At 40.5% G+C, this 17,074-nt stretch overlaps 1 protein-coding gene across 2 annotated transcripts in view; it reads right to left on the bottom strand.

Annotated features, from left to right (window-relative positions):
* The window catches only part of ZMAT4 (zinc finger matrin-type 4), a 446,679-nt gene that overhangs the window by 123,318 nt on the left and 306,287 nt on the right, over positions 1 to 17,074 (bottom strand). For both annotated transcript variants that reach the window (XM_033947497.1, XM_033947498.1), the window contains exon 4: positions 16,695 to 16,854. In XM_033947497.1, coding sequence (XP_033803388.1) covers positions 16,695 to 16,854 — 160 coding nt within the window. The remainder of the gene's footprint in view (positions 1 to 16,694; positions 16,855 to 17,074) is intronic.

Below are 17,074 nucleotides of genomic sequence, written 5' to 3' on the forward strand. Positions count from 1 at the left end.
TCCTGATAACTATGATTATCTCTGTAACCATCGCATAAATCGTAAAGGATGTGGTTTAGCCGTCATTTTTAATACGAATCTCATTAATCTTATTGATCATTCAAAAGGAAACAACATTATCAAATATCTTCACCTTAAACTAAACTCAAAAATTGACCTTAACTTCTTATTACTATACGTCCCCCCACCAGTAGGGCAAAATAAAATAACGTTACTTCAGGATTTAATTTTTGACTTCTGTTCAACTTCATCGTTTCCTCTGATCTTAGGTGATTTCAATATTCATTTTGATAAGCCTTCTGATACTAACACCCAGGATTTATTAAGTATTCTTCAACCTTTAAACTTGCATCCTATTATAGCTGGTCCGACTCATTCGGCTAATCACACTCCAGACATGATATTCTCTCCTAAATCTCATTACTTTGATGTTCTGTTCCAATAGTCACGCCAGTTCCTTGGTCCGATCACTGTTTTATATCTGTTATTTTTCAGTTTTCTAAATCAATAATGAACAAAACTCAACCAGAATCCAAGCTTATTTCATACCGTGATTTTTCCAACTTAGATTCCAACGATATCTTACCATTTCTTGATTTACCCGCTATCAACGCTACATCTAATTCAATTGAGGACCAATTGCGCATTTGGAATTCTTCTCTTCAACTACTTTTAGAATGTAAAGTTCCCTTAATTTCTAAATCCATATCTTTACGTAGAACTTCCAATCCATGGTATACAGCCGAACTCCACCTCATTAAAAAGCAGTTTCGCTCCCTTGAAAGAAAATGGCGACACACAAAATCTTCAATAAGCCTCTGAAATTTTAAAGAAAAGGCAGCTCTCTACAAAACAAAAATTAATCAGGCAAAAACTCAATTTTATTTGGATAAAATTGACAAAGCAAGAAATCCTGCCACCTTATACACTATTTTAAAGTCCATCTCGCTACAGAACAAAAATAAAAATATGACATCTCCTCAGACAATTTCTCTGAACTCGCAAGACATAGCCGATGCCCTTAATCAAAAAATCAAAAACATCCGAAACACATTTCTCCCCAATACAACTAACAGCACCACCAGTATACACCGCACTGAACTCGTTCCAACAGCTAAATGTTCAAACTTTAAACTCCCTTCTCTGAATGACATTGAAACACTTTTTTCTCAAATTAACTTAAAAAGCTCTGGATCTGAAATTTTTCCTCCTTCTTACATAAAATTTTTTTTCCAACAGCTAGGTCCTATTATCCATTCAATAGTCTTAAAGAGCTTGGTTACTTCTTCAGTCCCTACATCATGGAAAACTGCTGTCATTACTACTTTACTTAAAGATTATAAAATCAGTAATAGCGACCCTACTAACTACCGACCAATCGCAAACATCCCTTTTTTAGCCAAACTGACAGAAAAACTAATATTTAACCAAGTATCTGATTTCATTGAAACAACAAACGTCCTGCACCCTAACCAAACAGGCTTCCGTAAATGTCACAATACTGAATATTCCATGATTGGTTTAACAAATAATATCCACTACTTTCTAGATCATCACAAATCAGTCGCTCTTTTCTCATTAGATATATCTGCTGCATTTGATACAGTTGATCATGATCTCCTACTTAGTCGACTTGAATCAATAGGCATTTGTGATCAAGTCCTCGGATGGTTCTCTTCATACCTTATTAATCGTATTTTTTTAGTTAGGTTCAATAATGAACACTCCAATCCTTATTCCACATCCTTTGGTATCCCTCAAGGATCAATTTTATCGCCACTTTTATTTAATATTTTTCTCTCTCCATTGTTGAGTCTCTGTCAGTCAGTCGGTTTCACCTCTTTTTCATACGCAGATGATATCCAACTAATGCACCCCTTTGACCCCGAAAACCAGGAAGACATATTGTCTATAAATAAAAAACTGGATCTAGTACATAATTGGCTTAACATGAATAAATTAGCGCTAAATATCAAGAAAACAAAAATTATGATTTTTAACTGGAAAAATGACATAACTCTTAAAATGCCATTTGTCCTTAATAATAATACTATAGAAATTGTCCACAATCTAAAAATTTTGGGAGTTATAATCGATGATAAACTGATTTTCCACGAACACATCAATAATATAGTCAAATCTTGCTTTTATAAACTGTGGCTAATAAGATCAATTACCAAATTTTTGGAGCCTAAATCACGCAATATTCTGATCCATTCATTAGTCATAACAAAAATTGATTATTGTAATTCTCTACTACTTAATATCTCTCTAAAAGAAAAGCGACGTCTTCAAATTATTCAAAACACCGCCATTAAATTGATTTATAATGCAAAGAAATTTGATCACGTTACGCCCCTATTTATCGATGCTCACTGGCTTCCTATTTTATACAAGGTATTGCTTCTTATTTTTAAAACTTTAGTTCATAACGAGCCTCCGTTTATATCAAGAATGTTAATTCCTTACAATCCTACTCGTTCACTGAGATCATCCTCCCAAAACTTATTAGTCATACCCTCCCTTAAAACAATAGGAATTAGAAGAGCAGACATGTTTTCTGTCATGGGCCCACAATGGTGGAACTCTCTTCCACAATATATCACACTTGAAAAAGATTTGCATTCTTTTAAAAAATCTTTGAAAACTCACCTTTTTAAAGACGCTTTTAATACTTAATATTAAATAACTTTTTTAAGATTTTATTTTTTTAACTAAACCCTTTCCCTTATGTTTTTCCCGTATTTGTTTTTCTATTTAAAACAGATGTAATCTTTGCCCTTTTTTTCCCTCCATTTCAAGTTTGTCTTGTCTTAAAACTTATGTTACTGAGTATTAATTGTATCTCCATATTTTATGTTTTACTTATGTACATCGCTTTGTAAACAGATTTAGCGATAAATCAAATATTAATAAACCTTGAACCTTGAACCTTGTTTGACCTCACCTTGAGTATTGCATTCAATTCTGGTCGCCTTATCTCACAAAAGATACTGTGGAACTAGAAAAGGTTCAAAGAAGAGCGACCAAGATGATAAAGGGGATAGAACTCCTCTCATATGAGAAAAGACTAAAAAGGTTAGGGCTCTTCAGCTTGGAAAATAGATGGCTGAGGGGAGATATGCTTGAAGTCTACAAAATCCTGAGTGGTTTAGAATGGGTACAAGTGGATCGATTTTTACTCTGTTAAAAATTTCAAAGACTAGGTGGACACTTGATGAAATTACAGTAAAATACTTTTAAAACTAATAGGAGAAAATATTTTTTCACTCAGAGAATAGTTAAACTCTAGAACTTGTTGCCAGAGAATGTGGTAAGAACAGTTAACATAGCTGGTTTTAAAAAATGTTTTGGACAATTTCCTGAAGGAAATGTCCATAGTCTGCTCTTGAGACAAACATGGGGGAAGCTACTGCTTTGAAAATCTATTGCCGTAATAGGAAGCTGCGATCATAATATGCTATGTTAATTTCCCGGGAAAAGATGGTGAAGGCATGATATGCCTATACAAGGGTCTCTACAATTGCTGTGGCAGGAGTGATGTTGTGGAATGGCTTACCAGGCCTTGTATGGCTATGTGCAAATGGTCCTTCAAAAAAAATAAAAAATGGGGAGGATATGTATGAACAGTTAATGTGCTTTGTTTTTAAGTATTGTCTTATACTATGTATGTTTTTTGTAAACCGCCTAGGTTTAGTAGTGTATATACATTTTTAAAACAAATAAATAAAACATTTGTTTTTTTTGTCAGGTGCTAGTGACCTGGATAGGCCACCATGAAGACAGTCTACTTGGCTATATGGACCATTGGTCTGACCCAGTAAGGCTATTCTTATGTTCTTATAGCTCTATAATTATCCTGACAAGAATCTAGTGTTAAGAAAGTCAGGCAGATAGGAATGTCTGGTATCACATTTGGAAAGCAAAATAATTTTTATCAATATATTTACTAAATAGCTGCATCTTTTGTACAATTGGTCAGGTCATTTATAAACACTGTTGTGAAATTACCCTGGCTTCCATCAGTGCTTACACACTTACTATTCATCATACTTTACAGGATTAAGTCATGAATAATAATCAGAACCAAATGTCTTTTTCCTTGGGAAATCATCTTCGCTTGGTTAAACTCATATTGCAGGCACATCTATTAGACCAATATTTTGAATCCAAATCTATTATACTTGGAACTATAAACTCTTTTCAATCACCATTTGTGTGACTATGAGAATCATTTCAGAAGGGCTATTCCTGTTTGAGACATAAATAAACAGGTATTAAAACATCAGTGTACCGGAAATGAATTGGGATCATGACTCTGAGAACTGTGGAAAAAAAAAAGAGGTTATAATCACCTGGGACATTCCAAGCCTGACTGATAAAAAAATGGATGTTAAGAAAGCTGGATATGTGGTAAAAGAGAAAAAAGCACTAGAACAGCACTGATTATAGAGGTGTCTGTCCCAAGAGATTACTTGGTGAATTGCACGGAGAGAGGGAAGATCTTCAAGCACTAAAAAATGGAGTATGATTCCAAGAAAACCATAACATAACATTTGTATACCGCTTTACTGATATATTCAGTTTAACAAAAGTAAAATACTGCTACAACACAGAATGGAAGACATTTCCAATCTTTCAAAAATTTCTTAAATAAATAAGTCTAATAGTTTTCTAAAATTTTGAAATGATGTAGATGTAAAGAATAATTGTCGAAAATCAGTATTCCAAGTAGCTGCTTGAAATGACAGTAGTCCACAGGGCTCAGTCTTGGGCCCAATCCTATTCAACATCTTTATAAGAGACTTGGCAGAAGGGCTTCAAGGTAAAATAACATTATTCGCCGATGACGCCAAACTGAGTAATGTAGTGGGCAAATGCACAACAGACGAAGATTCAGTGCCCGACAACATGATGCACGACCTACTCCTACTGGAGCGATGGTCTAGGACATGGCAACTCAACTTCAATGCCAAAAAATGCAAAGTTATGCACCTGGGCAGCCAGAATCCATGCAAGTCTTATACCCTTAATGGCGAGATCCTAGCAAAAACGGTAGCAGAACGAGACTTGGGGGTAATCGTCAGTGAGGACATGAAGGCTGCCAATCAAGTGGAGCAGGCTTCGTCCAAGGCAAGACAAATCATGGGCTGCATACGAAGGGGTTTCGTCAGTCGTAAGGCGGAAGTCATTATGCCATTGTATAGATCCATGGTGAGGCCCCACCTGGAATACTGTGTGCAATTCTGGAGGCTGCATTATCGCAAGGATGTGCTGAGACTGGAGTCGGTCCAAAGAATGGCCACCCGGATGGTCTCGGGACTCAAGGATCTACCATACGAAAAACGGCTTGACAAATTACAGCTATACTCGCTCGAGGAGCGCAGAGAGAGGGGGGACATGATCGAGACGTTCAAGTATCTTACAGGCCGCATCGAGGCGGAGGAAGATATCTTCTTTTTCAAGGGTCCCACTACAACAAGAGGGCATCCGTTGAAAATCAGGGGCGTGAAACTACGAGGTGACACCAGGAAATTCTTTTTCACTGAAAGAGTGGTTGATCGCTGGAATAGTCTTCCACTACAGGTGATTGAGGCCAGCAGCGTGCCTGATTTTAAGGCCAAATGGGATCGGCACATGGGATCTATTCACAGGGCAAAGGTAGGGGAGGGACATTAAGGTGGGCAGACTAGATGGGCCGTGGGCCCTTATCTGCCGTCTATTTCTATGTTTCTATGTTTCTAGTCGATTATGATATCTTTTATAGCGGCAACCTTTGGGCAAAGGACAATCAAAAAGGGAAGCTATTTTATTTATTTATTTCTTCCATGTGTGTGTCGCACATATCTATACAAGCTCTTGGCGAAATTACAGAGGAAGGGGTTAGAAGAGGGTAGGGAGGACAATGGAGGGCAGGAAGATATAGGAGGAGAAGAGGATACAAGTGATTAGGGGCTCCTTTTACTAAGGTGTGTTAGGGCATTAACGCGTGGAATAGCGCGCGCTAAATTGCCATGTGTGCTAGACCTTAACGCCAGAATTGAGCTGGCGTTTGTTTTAGCCGTGTAGTGTGCAGTGTAGCATGCGGTAATATCCTGTGTGCGCTAAAAACGCTAGTGCACTTTAGTAAAAGGAGCCCTAGGTGTCAAATAGATGAGTTTTCAGTTTCTTCTAGAATTTGGTGTGGTTAGGTTCCGTCCTGGTCATTTCAGTATTTCTGTCCGAGTAGAACGTCTATGATGGGAAAAAATTAATTGATCAACTAAATCGCTAACATCATTTATTATGCAGGTCTTCAAAAAAATCTCTATAGATTATATATGATTCAAAATACTGCTGCTGTAAGACTAATTTTTAATCTAAAGAAATCAGACCATGTTACTTCTTACATTCCCCTAAAATGCTGCACTGACTTCCAATTGAAACTAGAGTACCATCCAAATTTGGATTATTCTGCTATAAGATGTTACATGGTCTTACTGTAGACTATATGTTGGATCATTTCACATTAGTCAATATTAGACGCTCTCATCGGTCCCTTGCATTTTTTGCCTTTCCTACTACTACTACTATTTAATAGTTCTAAAGCACTGAAAGGCGTATGCAGTGCTGTACATTTTAACATACAATAGAGCTTACAATAGAGCATACAGAAGATCTTACAATCTAATTTAGACAGGAGATTTCAGGGTTGGGGAGATTATGGTAAAGGAAATGATACAGTGGGTATAGGTATCTGACAGCAGTGAATGGGAGGAGTTGAAAACAGATTTTTTAAAAACATAAGAACATAAGAATTGCCGCTGTTGGGTCAGACCAGTGGTCCATCATGCCCAGCAGTCGGCTCACGCGGCGGCCCTCTGGTCAAAGACCAGCACCCTAACCGAGACTAGCCCTAACAGCGCACGTTCTTGTTCAGCAGGAACTTGTCTAACTTTGTCTTGAATCTCTGGATGGTGTTTTCCCCTATTACAGCCTCCGGAAGAGCTTTCCAGCTTTCTACCACTCTCTGGGTGAAAAAGAACTTCTTTACGTTCATACGGAATCTATCCCCTTTCAACTTTAGAGAGTGCCCTCTCGTTCTCCCTACCTTGGAGAGGGTGAACAACCTGTGCTTATCTACTAAGTCTATCCCCTTCAGTACCATGAATGTTTCGATCATGTCCCCTCTCAATCTCCTCTGTTTGAGGGAGAAGAGGCCCAGTTTCTCTAATCTTTCGCTGTACGGCAGCTCCTCCAACCCCTTAACCATCTTAGTCAGTGGGCTTTTAGCTTGGATATGAACGCTGCTAGGGAGGGAGTTAGGGGTTGTCGATACAAAAAACACTTTAATCAATTACTTTCCTTTCAGGCAGTGTTAAGAGATAAGGAGTTTAGTCACTTACCCCCCTCCTTTACTAACGCGTAGCATGGGTTTTAGCGCCAGTAACAGTGGTAACTGCTCTGACACGCATAGGAATTCTCTGTGCATCAGAGCAGTTACTGCCGCTGTCGGCGCTAAAACCTGCACTATGCATTAGTAAAGGATGGGGTTAATTGCTAGCGCTTCATCTTATCATCATTTTAGGAAACTATTGAAAACTTATTTATTCGATAAATTCAGTCTTTTCAAATTGTGAACCACATTGAACTGAAGGGTAATGCGATATTCAAGCACTTTGTTCGGTTATGTTCTATTCATTCAGCCAATATTCAGCCTGTGGCTGTCAACATTTTTTTTTAATGTTGACTACTGTGGGCAGATTTAGCCCTAGATCTTCAGTGCTAGGTCATGTCTGGAAACTAGCATTGAATATCTAGGGCTAATAACACATTCTGATTGTTTTGTTATGAAACACTGTAATTTTGAATTTTTTTTTTAAAACACACTTAGGTGGGTCACAGCTGAATATTGATCAGGATCTTCATAAGTGTCCCTTCAACTCCCAATTCTCTCTCCTCCCCTCCACAATTTCAATCCCCCAGAGAGAGCTCAAAACCAGCACCTTCATAACTGTCAGATCCTCTGGCTCATACTGTCCATGGAGATATGACAGAGACATTTAAATACTAAGTGGCATAAATGCATAGGAGGCAAGTCTCTTTCAATTGGAAGGAAGCTTTGGAATGAGAGGGCAAAGGATGAAGGTGAAAAGAGATAGACTCAGAAGTAGCCTGAGGAAATACTTCTTCATGGAAAGAGTGATAAATTCATGGAATGGCCTCCAGGTGGAGATGAGGACTGTTCTTGAATTTAAGATAGCTTGGGACAAGTATATAGGATTTCTATGGAAGTGTAAGGAAGACTAGATGGCATTAATGGACAGACTGAATAGGCCATTCATTTGTCTCTGTTTCTAATCCCTTATCAAATTATTTATTTAATATCATCTCACATGAAAATTAGTTCCAGCTTTTTTTAAATTATAATTTACATATCTATACCCCCGCCCCAGCTTTTACAAAGCTGAAATAGAAGTTTGTACCAAGCCTGGAGTGCTAAATGCTCATAGAATTCCTATGGCAGTATATAAGTGTGGCTATTCTATTACTGGATTATACATGTAGAAAAATTTAATACTGGAGTTTTGATACAGTATTGTTGGATATACTTAAAGGGCTCCTTTTACTAAGCTGCACTAGTGTTTTTATTGCGCGCTGCATTGCTATGCACGCTAACCCCGTGCTACACACCAAGAACTAACGCCAGCTGAATGCTGGCATTAGCGTCTAGCGTGTGCGGCAATGCAGCGCACGCTAAACGTGCGCTAAAACCACTAGTGCAGCTTAGTTAAAGAAGCCCTATAAGTATATCCAACAATACTGTATCAAAACTCCAGCTTTAAATTTTTCTACATATATATATTTTTTATCAGTTCATAGACAAAACCGCCGAAGACAAAGGCGCGCGCCAACAACTGAGCACAAGACGGAAGCGCGCGCCGAAGAAAAAGTGTTTTTAGGGGCTCCGACGGGGGTTTTTGTTGGTGAACCCCCCCACTTTACTTAATACAGATTGCGGTGGCGTTGTGGGGGGCTTGGGGGGTTGTAACCACCCTCATTATACTGGAAACTTAACAGTTTCCCTGTTTTTTAGGGAAAAAGTGAAGTTTTCAGTATAATGTGGGGGGGTTACAACCCCCAAACCCCCCACAATGCCCCCACAACGTGGCGCGATCTGTATAAAGTAAAGTGGGGGGTTCCCCCCCATACCCCCTGTCGGAGCCCTTTAAAACAGTCATTTTCTTCGGCGTGCGCCTCCACATTGCGCTCAGTTGTCTACGTGCGCCTTTGTCCCGGCGCGCTTTTGACCTGACACCTTTTTATCCTCAGATGAGAGGGTATCCTAGATTTGGGGTTTCTGTAAAAATCATGTTTCGGGGTTTTTTTTCTCACTTGTATATTAGGGAGCAGCAAATATGGATGTATGGCTCTGGAGTGATAGAATAGGTCTCCTATAAAATATGTGGAGTTATTTATTCTTATATTGTTCTTATTGTACTTGCAAACCACCATGATCACATACACTAGACAGTATAGCAAATTGTATTAAATTTTAAATGATATTCGGTGCAGGTTCCAGGATACCAGGCAGCAGTTAATATCTGAGTATAACTTGGTCACTGCTACTTATCTAGGTACAGGATACAGTTAGGTTAACCTTTTTGCTTTTCTAACTTTATTAAAGCAGTTACCAGGCTAATGGTTTGATGTCATCATTAACCGGGCAAATGCCAGCTCCACACTCTGACCCACCCCAGCAGTAATGCAGAAACTGCCAAGATGGTTTGTCGAGATTTTCAGCATCAATATCTGGAAGTACAGCTGAAAATCTGGATTTGGACCTGGTAAGCACAGAATATCAACCCCTACATTTTCTTACTATAAACGTATTTTCATTTATTTATTATAAATGTTTTATTTTATTTATTTATTTATTTTGTAAATGCTAAGGTATTATTATTACTTTGAAGTACTATAAATCAATACATTATAAAAAAATTGAAGACAAAATAATAGATGGACGATATACATGGTAGTACAGAGTTCAGAAAAAGGTGGTAAAAATGTGTAGTGCTCCTTGAAATATAAGTTTCTTCTAATGACTTTGGTCTGTTAAAGCAAGGATAAACTTTGGTTCTAGAGCAATGGTCCCCAACCTTGTCTTGGAGGACCACTAGCTAGTTGGGTTTTCGGGAGAGCCCTAATGAATATGCATGAGGCAGATCTGCATTCCCATCATCTTCATTACATGCAAATTTCTTTCAAGCATGATCATTAGGGCTATCCTGAAAACCTGACTAGCTAGTGGTCCTCCAGGACAGGGTTGGGAACAACTGTCCTAGAGCACAGCTCTACAATACTGCCCTGGTGACCCCAAAGCCAGTCAATTTCAGGTTATCCACAAGATAACCATGAGATAGAAGTTTGCACACACTGAAACCTTATTGCTGATTTCCATTTGGACAGAGCTTGATGTCTTCAGGAAACAGATATTTCTAGCAGTGTAACGGAAATGATTTTCACTCTTTATTGAAGTGGTGCTTTGATTTCCTGGAATTCTTTTAATGGATGTATGTTGTGGATATATGATTTAAAAAAACAAATTTATGCAAATGTCATTCTTTGGGATATACCTGACACTTCCTTGCTTTATGAATGCTCCATAAAAATGATTTTGTCTGTACACTACTATGGTTGATTATTTGTTTATTTAAAAATGTTAACACTGGAATTCGCACATCGTTCAGATTGTCCAAATAACAAACACCAACTCACATATAGTGGCAAAAAATGGGCCGTAGCTTTATTGTTATTAACAACAAACAATTTAATAAAGTCAGCATCAACATTTCCCAATACAGTGTAGCTTAGTCACAAAATTTGGGAGCTACTCGGTGTCGAACTAGCTCCTCCTCCAAAATTCTCCCCAGTCCAAAATTCCCTTTCAGCAAGACTCGCGGTGCTGTAGAGTCTGGCCGCCACCCATGGTGGTGTCGCACACGAGCAGTTAAACAAAATTAGTCACGAAATCTGTTACATAGCCACACTTATCCAAAATTGTTTCCCCCACATATACTTTTTTCCGCTAACAAAAATGCAACCAACTCCACCTACCCACAGCCCCACCCTTCAAAACCCGCCAAGAAACGTACCCAAAATTGAGGGAAGGGAAGGGCGGGACAATTTTCCCCACCAACCTAACCTTCCTACACTCCCTCCAAACCCCTAATGTTCCACTGCCTGCCAATTCTCCTCACAAAATTCTCAAATCCCAAAGCCCGCTTTCCCAACCAATCCCACTCATTTTCTTTACACCTATCCCTACCCTTCTAGCTTCCACTCCCCCTCTCCTTACCTAACTTGCCTAACAACTCACTCCCAATCCTCTACCTACCTACAATTATTTAATTAACCCTTCCCCCCTCAACCATCTTCACTGGATCATCCAGCGTTATTAGCCTGTAGATTAAGCTGCAAGCCACTATATATTGCTTTAAACCAAAGCAGTGTACACATAGCACATACAGTAGCTGATTGAATTTGTTCCTAAACAATGGTGCTCAAAGTCTTTCAGTGCACTCTAGCTTCCATGCAGTAATAATGCAATTGTTTCTCTCCTCTCCCAATGTCATACAGGGCCCTTACTCTGGAAAAGCTACAGTATTGGGCTTTTGGACTTCTCATTGTTATGCAAAGTGAAGATCAGGGCTGCAACCAAGTGTGAATGAAAGCAAAATCAGAAACAGGAAGATGTCGCAGGATATGTTTTTGAGATAAGTCTGCAATTGGTTTAAGGGAATATATTTTATTAGATTGATTTATGATAAAAGACACAGAAGAACCTGGGGATGTGAATATATAATGTGCAATATTGACTCATGTACCGTTTGCACATGTCAGTACACCCATTTTGCTTGCCATACCAAACTCGCATTGATTTTTATGAGCAATGTACTTAAAAGGTTAGTGATTAAAGAACTGTTGCCTTTGACTGAGCTGTGGTAGCCTCTCCAGCACTAGTCAAGTGAGAGGGATGTTTACTGGCAAAAACCATTGAGTTTATGATACCTTCTTACAGAATTAAGGGGTGTCGTTACTAAACTAAACTAAAGCTTAACTTTATATACCGGGTCATCAACCTAAGGAAACTTGATTCGGTTTACAACAATTAAATAAAAACTAAAGAAAGTGAAAAAAAGGATTCAAAAGAAATTAGTTTTTAAAATATTTGGCAAATAGAAAAGTTTTTAGAAGTTTATAGAAAGATCGGAAAGAACTGTGGCTCCTCAGAATTAAGGGGAGTTCATTCCATAGTTGAGAAAGTTTAAAAGCCAAAGATTGACTGAAGATCTTAACTCCTTTAATTCCTTTTCTAGAAGGAAGGGAGAGTTTGAATTGTTGGATGCCTCTTGCAAAGGAAAATATGTAAGCATTCCATAATAAGGTAACGAGGGTACTGAAGGGGATAGACTTAGTAGATAAGGACAGGTTGTTCACCCTCTCCAAGGTAGGGAGAACGAGAGGGCACTCTCTAAAGTTGAAAGGGGATAGATTCCGTACAAACGTAAGGAAGTTCTTCTTCACCCAGAGAGTGGTAGAAAACTGGAATACTCTTCCGGAGTCTGTCATAGGGGAAAACACCCTCCAGGGATTCAAGACAAAGTTAGACAAGTTCCTGGTGAACAAGAACGTGCGCTGGTAGGGCTAGTCTCAGGTAGGGCGCTGGTCTTTGACCAGAGGGCGCCGCGTGAGCCGACTGCTGGGCATGATGGACCACTGGTCTGACCCAGTAGCGGCAATTCTTATATTCTTAATAAAAATGGCATATAAAATTTTGAAAGAGATGCAAGCACATTTGAATTGAATTCTAAGATAAACCAGGAGCCAATGAAGACTCAGGAGCAAAGGGGTCACATGATTAAATTTACTTTTTCCAAAAATCAGCTTCGCAGCAGTATTCTGGATTAATTGTAATCTTTGGAGACAGATGTTTGTAGTTCCAAGATAGATAGTGTTGCAATAATCTAGTCCAGATAATATGATTGATCAGACCAAGACAGAGAAATGTCAATGATGAAAAAGATGTCTAATCTTCTTCAACATTCGTAAACTAAAAAAGCATTTCTTGATCAGGGAATTTATTTGGCTCTTAAAGATAAGAGAGGAATAAAAAAGGACTCCCAATATCTTAGAAGAGAACTCGATCTGCAAAGATGCCCCAGATTCCAAAGGTACAATAGGAGGAAGACAGTCCAATTTTGGACCTAACCACAAAAGTTTAGTTTTAGTTATATTAAGCTTCATCCGGACAGGCATAGCCCAGGCTTGAAGTTTGGAAATGCAATGATTTACTTTAGAAACTATATTGGTAATTTCTGAATCGATTTCAACGTGGGCTATCATGAAAGCGTGGGCTATCATGAAAACATGGGCTATCATGAAAACGTGGGCTATCATGAAAACGTGTTATGTTAGCATTTTATGTAATGAGAGCTAGCGATTAAGAACTGGGGATAGTTGTAAAGGAACATTGTAACAATCACCTACATTGATAATTATTCCCCCTTAAAGAGTAGTTTAGAAGTTGAGAACACAATTTTAAGTGATTGTTTCCTAATTTTTGATTTGTTATATTTGGAACCTTAAGGGGCTCATAATAAAAAAAAAGTTCAAAAAGTGGCCTAAACCGGTACTTGGACGATCAAAAAGCCAGATCGTCCAAGTACTGATAATCAAAGCTGGATTTAGATGTATCTAAAATCAGCTTAGGCCTTTACCCTGCCTCTAAATGCCTAGAGCGACAAGAGGCGTTTTTAGAGGAGGGGAAAGGGCGGGAGGTGGGCTGATCTAGACTTAGGGCTCCTTTTACTGAGGTGCGCTAGTGTTTTTAGCGCACGCATGAAATTACCGCGCGCTAAACCGCACAGTACGCTTCTAGAATAACGCCAGTTCAATGCTGGCGTTAAGGTCTAGCGTGCGCTATTCCACACATTAAGGCCCTAACGCACCTTAGTAAAAGGAGCCCTTAGTCGTACAGCAAGTATAACCAAAAACTTTAACAGGTTGTCTATTCGGAACATACGTTTTGATTTAGACCAAGTCAAACCAAGTATAAGTTCCGAATAAGGGCCGCTGAGCTGATCATGGCTGCCGCGATCAGCTCAGCAGCCCCAGCAACATGCCCACCCCCCACCACAATTATCGCGGCAGGAGAGATACCTCATCTCCCCTGCTTCGATTGCGATCCTCTACCCCCGAACTGCCGCGAACCGTGGCAGGAGAAATGCCCAATCTCTCCTGCTGCGATTGTGATCCACCTTCTTCCCCCAACCACAACAATACCAGCAGGAGGGAACCCAACCCCTCCTGCTCAGGCAAGCCCCCCCTGTAACCCCCCCACCCGACACAATACCAGCAGGAGGGAGCCCAACCCCCCTCCTGCCAAGGCAACTCCGCGACCCCCTCTCACCTCCCAGACAATACCGGCAGGAGGGAGTCCAACCCCTCCTGCCGAGGTGACCCCCACCCCCACCTAAAATATGGCCAGGAGGGATCTCAGGCCCTCCTGCCCACAGTGCAGCCCCCCCCGACCCCCAAACCCCCGATCGACCCTGAACACCCAAACAGCCCCCTAAATCCCGTGACCCCCCAATACCTCCCCACCCCTTCACCCCCCCCCCCCCCCGCACTTACATTAAGTTTGCTGGACAGACGGGTCCAAGCCCGTCCGCCCAGCAGGCCTGCCAACCTCCGAATTGCGAGCCTAGGGCCTGATTGTCCCAGTTGCCTTAGGCCCCTAAAAGGTCCTGTTTTGGGTGTTTGGGACTTGGGCTATTTTGGGGTTGATAATGTGTTCTAAGGTTAGACGTAGTGGTGGTTTGGCGATTAAACTGCTGAATGTAGAAGTGGCTATACAGTATAATATTGAATGGCCTGATTTATTTAAATGTCCAGATAAGTATTTCTCAATAGTGTTGTACTTGCACAAATATCTTCTATATATCCATGCTCAAACCTGGACCATATATGTTTATATATTTTTTTTAAAGGAAGCCTCAGCCCCACCACTCCACCGCAAAAGTTTTACCTTACTGTGAGAAGCTATATGTGGCGCCTCATCATTGGCCGTCCTTGTTTTGTGTTGCTTAGTTATATCATATATTAGCTTTAAATAAATATTTGCATGTTTCAATAAATATAAGTATTGCATTAAAGTGCTTGTGCTTTTGTTAGTATATTACTTAGCTTTATATTGTTGAGCTTGATTCACAGCCAAGAACTCAGGAGTCTGACCTGACATGTTTCGTATATAATGCTTTATCAAGGGTCCCCCGAGTGTGCTGTCGTCATCCGACTCCAAAAGTATGACCACTGACCTGCGACCCCCCCCGGCTGACCCCACGACCCCCCCCCCCCCCCTTCCCCGTACCTTTTCCAAGTTGGCCGGACAGACGGGTGCCAAACCCGCCCGTATGGCAGGCAGCCGACTCCAGAATGGGGCTGGAATGGCCCAGCCATCCCAAAGCCCCGCCCACAGGTGGGGCCTAAGGCGCCTGGGTCAATCAGAATAGGCCCGGGAGCCTTAGGCCCCTCCTGTGGGTGGGGCCTTAGGCACATGGGCCAGGTTGGGCAGTACAGGGTTCAGCAATTTTTTTCAAGCAAAGAGCCAATTTTGCCTAAAAATTTACAAAGAGCTGCAATGGATAGAGAAGGGAGTCTGAGATATTACAGGTTTCTCACTCTCTCTTCCCTTCTCAAGGTTTAGCTTCTCCTCCCACTTTATTCCTGCAACTCCTCGTAGGTCTCTACACCTGTCTTCACTCCCTCCCTCCCTCCCTTCCTCCTCGCCCCCTCCCCCAACCCATAGCCAAATTTCTCTCCCCTCTCCAGGCCTTAACACTTTAATTTCCCTCCCAAACCCACAATCCACCCCCCCCCATGGCCCTACTGAGGTACCTGGTGGTCCAGCATGGGTATTCATGGCAGGAGCCGTCTATAATGGCTGCCGTCAACTTTTATGGCTGTTCGTGGCATTTTCTGTAGTACTGTGAGCTGCCATGAGAGGTTGTGACAGCCATTTTAGACGGCAGCTGCCACAAAGACCCCCCATTGGATCACCAGGTATTTCAGTAGGCCTGGGGGGGATTATGGGGTTGGGAGGGAGATTAAGGGCTTGAGGCCTGGAGAGCAGCAGCCACATAGCAGAAGAGCCGTAGGTTGCTGACCTCTTTCCTAGTACATCACTGTTTCTCCCTCTACATTCATCTCTTTTCAGATTTTTGTAATTAACACAGACCTATTTTAGAAGGGCATGAACACCCTTAAGCACATACATAATACTCTACTGATAAAGCCATAACTGAACCACTTTATTTGCAATAAATGTGAAAACAAACAAGGTTTTTTTTAAAATCTGTAAAATAGATTTTAAAAGGAAGGCCATCACAGGATCATCTTCTGACCATTCCAGTTAGACAACAGCAGCCACTGTCCATGAACAATTCCATGATAGTTGTTATGACAACTTCTATAACAAAATTCCAAAGGAGATGCTTCAGGCTTGCTACAGAAATCTATTTATCGTCTGAAAAGGTTTAAGTATAATAACAATAATTTTGCTAGCCGATTCAAGGTCTGCACAGTGGGGCCACATGTTTGAAAGGATGTTTAGTTCCTTAATGTATGTTTAATTGCTTCATCAGTGGACCTACCTGGGGGCTTCACTGCTGGCTCGCCTAGCAACAGTTTCAATCTTTTAGCATGGATTTTCCCTTGATAATGGGACTCAGCCACCACTGCTGAGGTAAAAGACATGTTACAGAGCGTGCAGCACTTGTTCTTATCAATATCTCCATGAGTGTCATCGTTGCCCTGAATGGAGAAAAGAAAGCATGGGTATTATGAAAGAAAACTTGCTCAGGGCAAAACAGACATCTCAGTGATAAAGAGAAGTAGGCAAAAAAACAAAACAATACCCAAGCATTATTTATGAACCAGAACCTTGTTACAGCTTCCACGATAAGGGATCAGGGCAAATCTTATAATCTTCAGTTGAGCCTTCGTATTTTGCTACATACCCACTTTGGTGACA

The sequence above is a fragment of the Geotrypetes seraphini genome, chromosome 6, assembly GCF_902459505.1.
Source record: "Geotrypetes seraphini chromosome 6, aGeoSer1.1, whole genome shotgun sequence".
Classification (NCBI taxonomy): domain Eukaryota; kingdom Metazoa; phylum Chordata; class Amphibia; order Gymnophiona; family Dermophiidae; genus Geotrypetes; species Geotrypetes seraphini.